The sequence below is a fragment of the Candoia aspera genome, chromosome 1 (assembly GCF_035149785.1).
Source record: "Candoia aspera isolate rCanAsp1 chromosome 1, rCanAsp1.hap2, whole genome shotgun sequence".
Taxonomy (NCBI): domain Eukaryota; kingdom Metazoa; phylum Chordata; class Lepidosauria; order Squamata; family Boidae; genus Candoia; species Candoia aspera.
The window spans coordinates 231,638,508-231,640,961 of NC_086153.1; the positions used below are offsets into that span (position 1 = coordinate 231,638,508).

General features: G+C 43.8%; 1 protein-coding gene across 1 annotated transcript; it reads right to left on the bottom strand.

Annotated features, from left to right (window-relative positions):
* Window positions 1–813: 813 nt before the first annotated feature.
* On the bottom strand, window positions 814–1,767 carry LOC134505491 (olfactory receptor 10W1-like). The gene has a single exon (XM_063315254.1). The coding sequence runs from the start codon at window positions 1,765–1,767 to the stop codon at window positions 814–816; it is 954 nt and encodes a 317-aa protein (XP_063171324.1).
* Window positions 1,768–2,454: the final 687 nt, after the last annotated feature.

Consider the following 2,454-nt stretch of genomic DNA (forward strand, 5'->3'; position numbering starts at 1 on the left):
TGCATTCCTGCTGTAGGATTTGCCCTCTGCCTCACTTCAGAGAAGGGCTCATCTTCCTGAGGCATTAGGTATACCAGGTATTCTGAAGAGCAGACCCAGCTGCTTTCCTGCTTTGGCATTTGATACAGTTGGAAAACAGTCAGGATGGTTCTCTGGAGCATTTGCCTGTGCCTCATCCTGAACAGTTCTTTCTCAGATTGTGGCACTGGGCCTAGAGGGCATCTGCAAGTGGTTGGGAATCAGTGGCATCAGCTAAAATGAGGTGAGAAAAAAATGGAAGAGGACAGCAGGAACCTTTTCTGTGGTGGATGGGGAAGCACAGAGTCTCCTTGAGACAAAGTCCTTGCCTTTCTTCATGACAGGTGGGTCCCTATGCAAAAATAATTGGTAAACAGGAAGCATGAGAGCAGCAGTTATCCATTAACCATTCCCTGGGGGGGTTTTTTATGCATACTTATTCTCCTTTGCCAATCCTCCAACCAGTTTGGCTTAGTCTCAGCACTCAACTGAGCAAATGATTAAAGGGCTGTTGGGAGGGGCAGTTGAAGAAATCAAAGGACAAGGAAGGAGCTACATCACTGCTCTCCCTGCAGATGCTGTCCTGTTAGTGCCCCCATCCCTGCACTTACCCTATCATAAAAACACAAAGTAGAGGACCTAGTATTTTCCTCAACGTCTCGCTTTCCTGAACTCATCCTTCCAAGTTATCAAAGTCAACCTCCATAAAAATAATCCATCTTTAGGTGCAAAGCAATTTTTCTATGCAGGATTTCAGGTGTCTTTAGGACCTCCATTCTGCAAGAGAGTAGACAGTTAGTGGGATTCAAAATCCCTTTGAAAAATTAGGTGGCTGAGGACTTTCTTCAGGGCTACCTTCATCTCTTTGTTCTTGAGACTGTAGATTATGGGGTTGAGTAATGGTGTGCCCAGAGTATAGACCATGGAGAGTAGCTGGTCTTGCTTTGGAGAAAAGCTGGTGTTTGGACGCAAGTACATGAAGCTGCAGCAGCCATACTGGAGGGCCACCACAGCTAGGTGGGAAGAGCAAGTAGAGATAGTCTTTTGACGAGCATTGGCTGAGTGGATCTGTAACACTGCAACAACAATGAAAAGGTAAGAGGTGCAGATCAATACGAAAGGCACTGCAATGGCCATTATCCCTGAGAAGAGTATCCCAACTTCATTGAGTTCAGTCTTGTTACTTGTGAGCTGGTATACAGGTGGCACATCACAGAAGAAATGTTCAATTCCAAGCTCGGCACAGAAGGGGAGGTGAAAGACCAGCCACACCACCATCAGGGAAATCAGGAAAGCAATCAGCAGTGAGGCAGCTACTAATTGAATGCACAGCTGCTGGGTCATGATGAGGATGTAACTCAAAGGTTTGCAAATAGCCACATAGCGGTCAAAGGCCATGATAGCAAGCAAGAAGCAATCAGTGCTACCTAGTCCAATGAAAAGAAACATCTGAGCGCAGCAGCTCCTAAAAGTGATGAACTTCTTCTTCTGGAAGCTGGTCACCAAGACCTGTGGGACCACAACTGCTGAATAGCAGAGCTCAACCACAGAGAGAGCTCCCAAAAAGAAATACATAGGGATGTGCAGGTGAGGGTTCCTCCAGATAGCTAATATAATCAGCATGTTGCCTGTGATTATGATTGCATAAACTATGCTGATGCCCAAGAAAAGTAAAGCCTGATGCTGTGGTTGAGTGGGAAAAGCTAAAAACATAAAATCCAGCATTGCCGTGCAGTTCTCCTGAAGCATCCAAAATGACTGTTTCTATCCTATGAGTAATCCAAACAGAAAATAAGAAAATCTGTGATCAAGTCAGCATATACAGGGCACAGGATACCTGAAATAAACAGAGGCTCTGATATGAAAAAAGGGGGAGGGTCAAAGTATGGCTTTCCAGTGTCGGACTGAAGTTCCCATGAACCCTCCTCATTGGACAGGGAGATGATGGGTCAGGGAGAATTAGAATTCAACAGCATCTGGAGGGTCACATTGCCAGTCCTTCATTCAATGAAGGGAGAAAATATGCACGGGGCCCCATAAGCACTATTGTCAGCACCTGATCACACCAGACTAAAACAATGGTGTTCATATTCCCGAGTTAACACTTTTTATGTGTATGGTTTAATTATGTCCTTCTGTTCTGGGGGTTTAATTAACATACATACACATGGTCATCTTACAATTCTGTTTCTGTTATTTTAGTGAAATTCTTGATTGCTGCTATTGCAGTTCATGAGCACCACAGAATCACATATATTGTTCCATCCAAGTATTTCCATATCAGTGTTGTTTTATAATTTTTGAAGAACTGCTATTTGATCTTTTGAAACAACAAGACAATTTGGATGGATTTTAAGAACCTGCTGTGTTAAACCATTTGTGGGACTAAGAGATGCTTGAGATGTTATGACAGCAAAACAAAGCAGAAAAAATCCT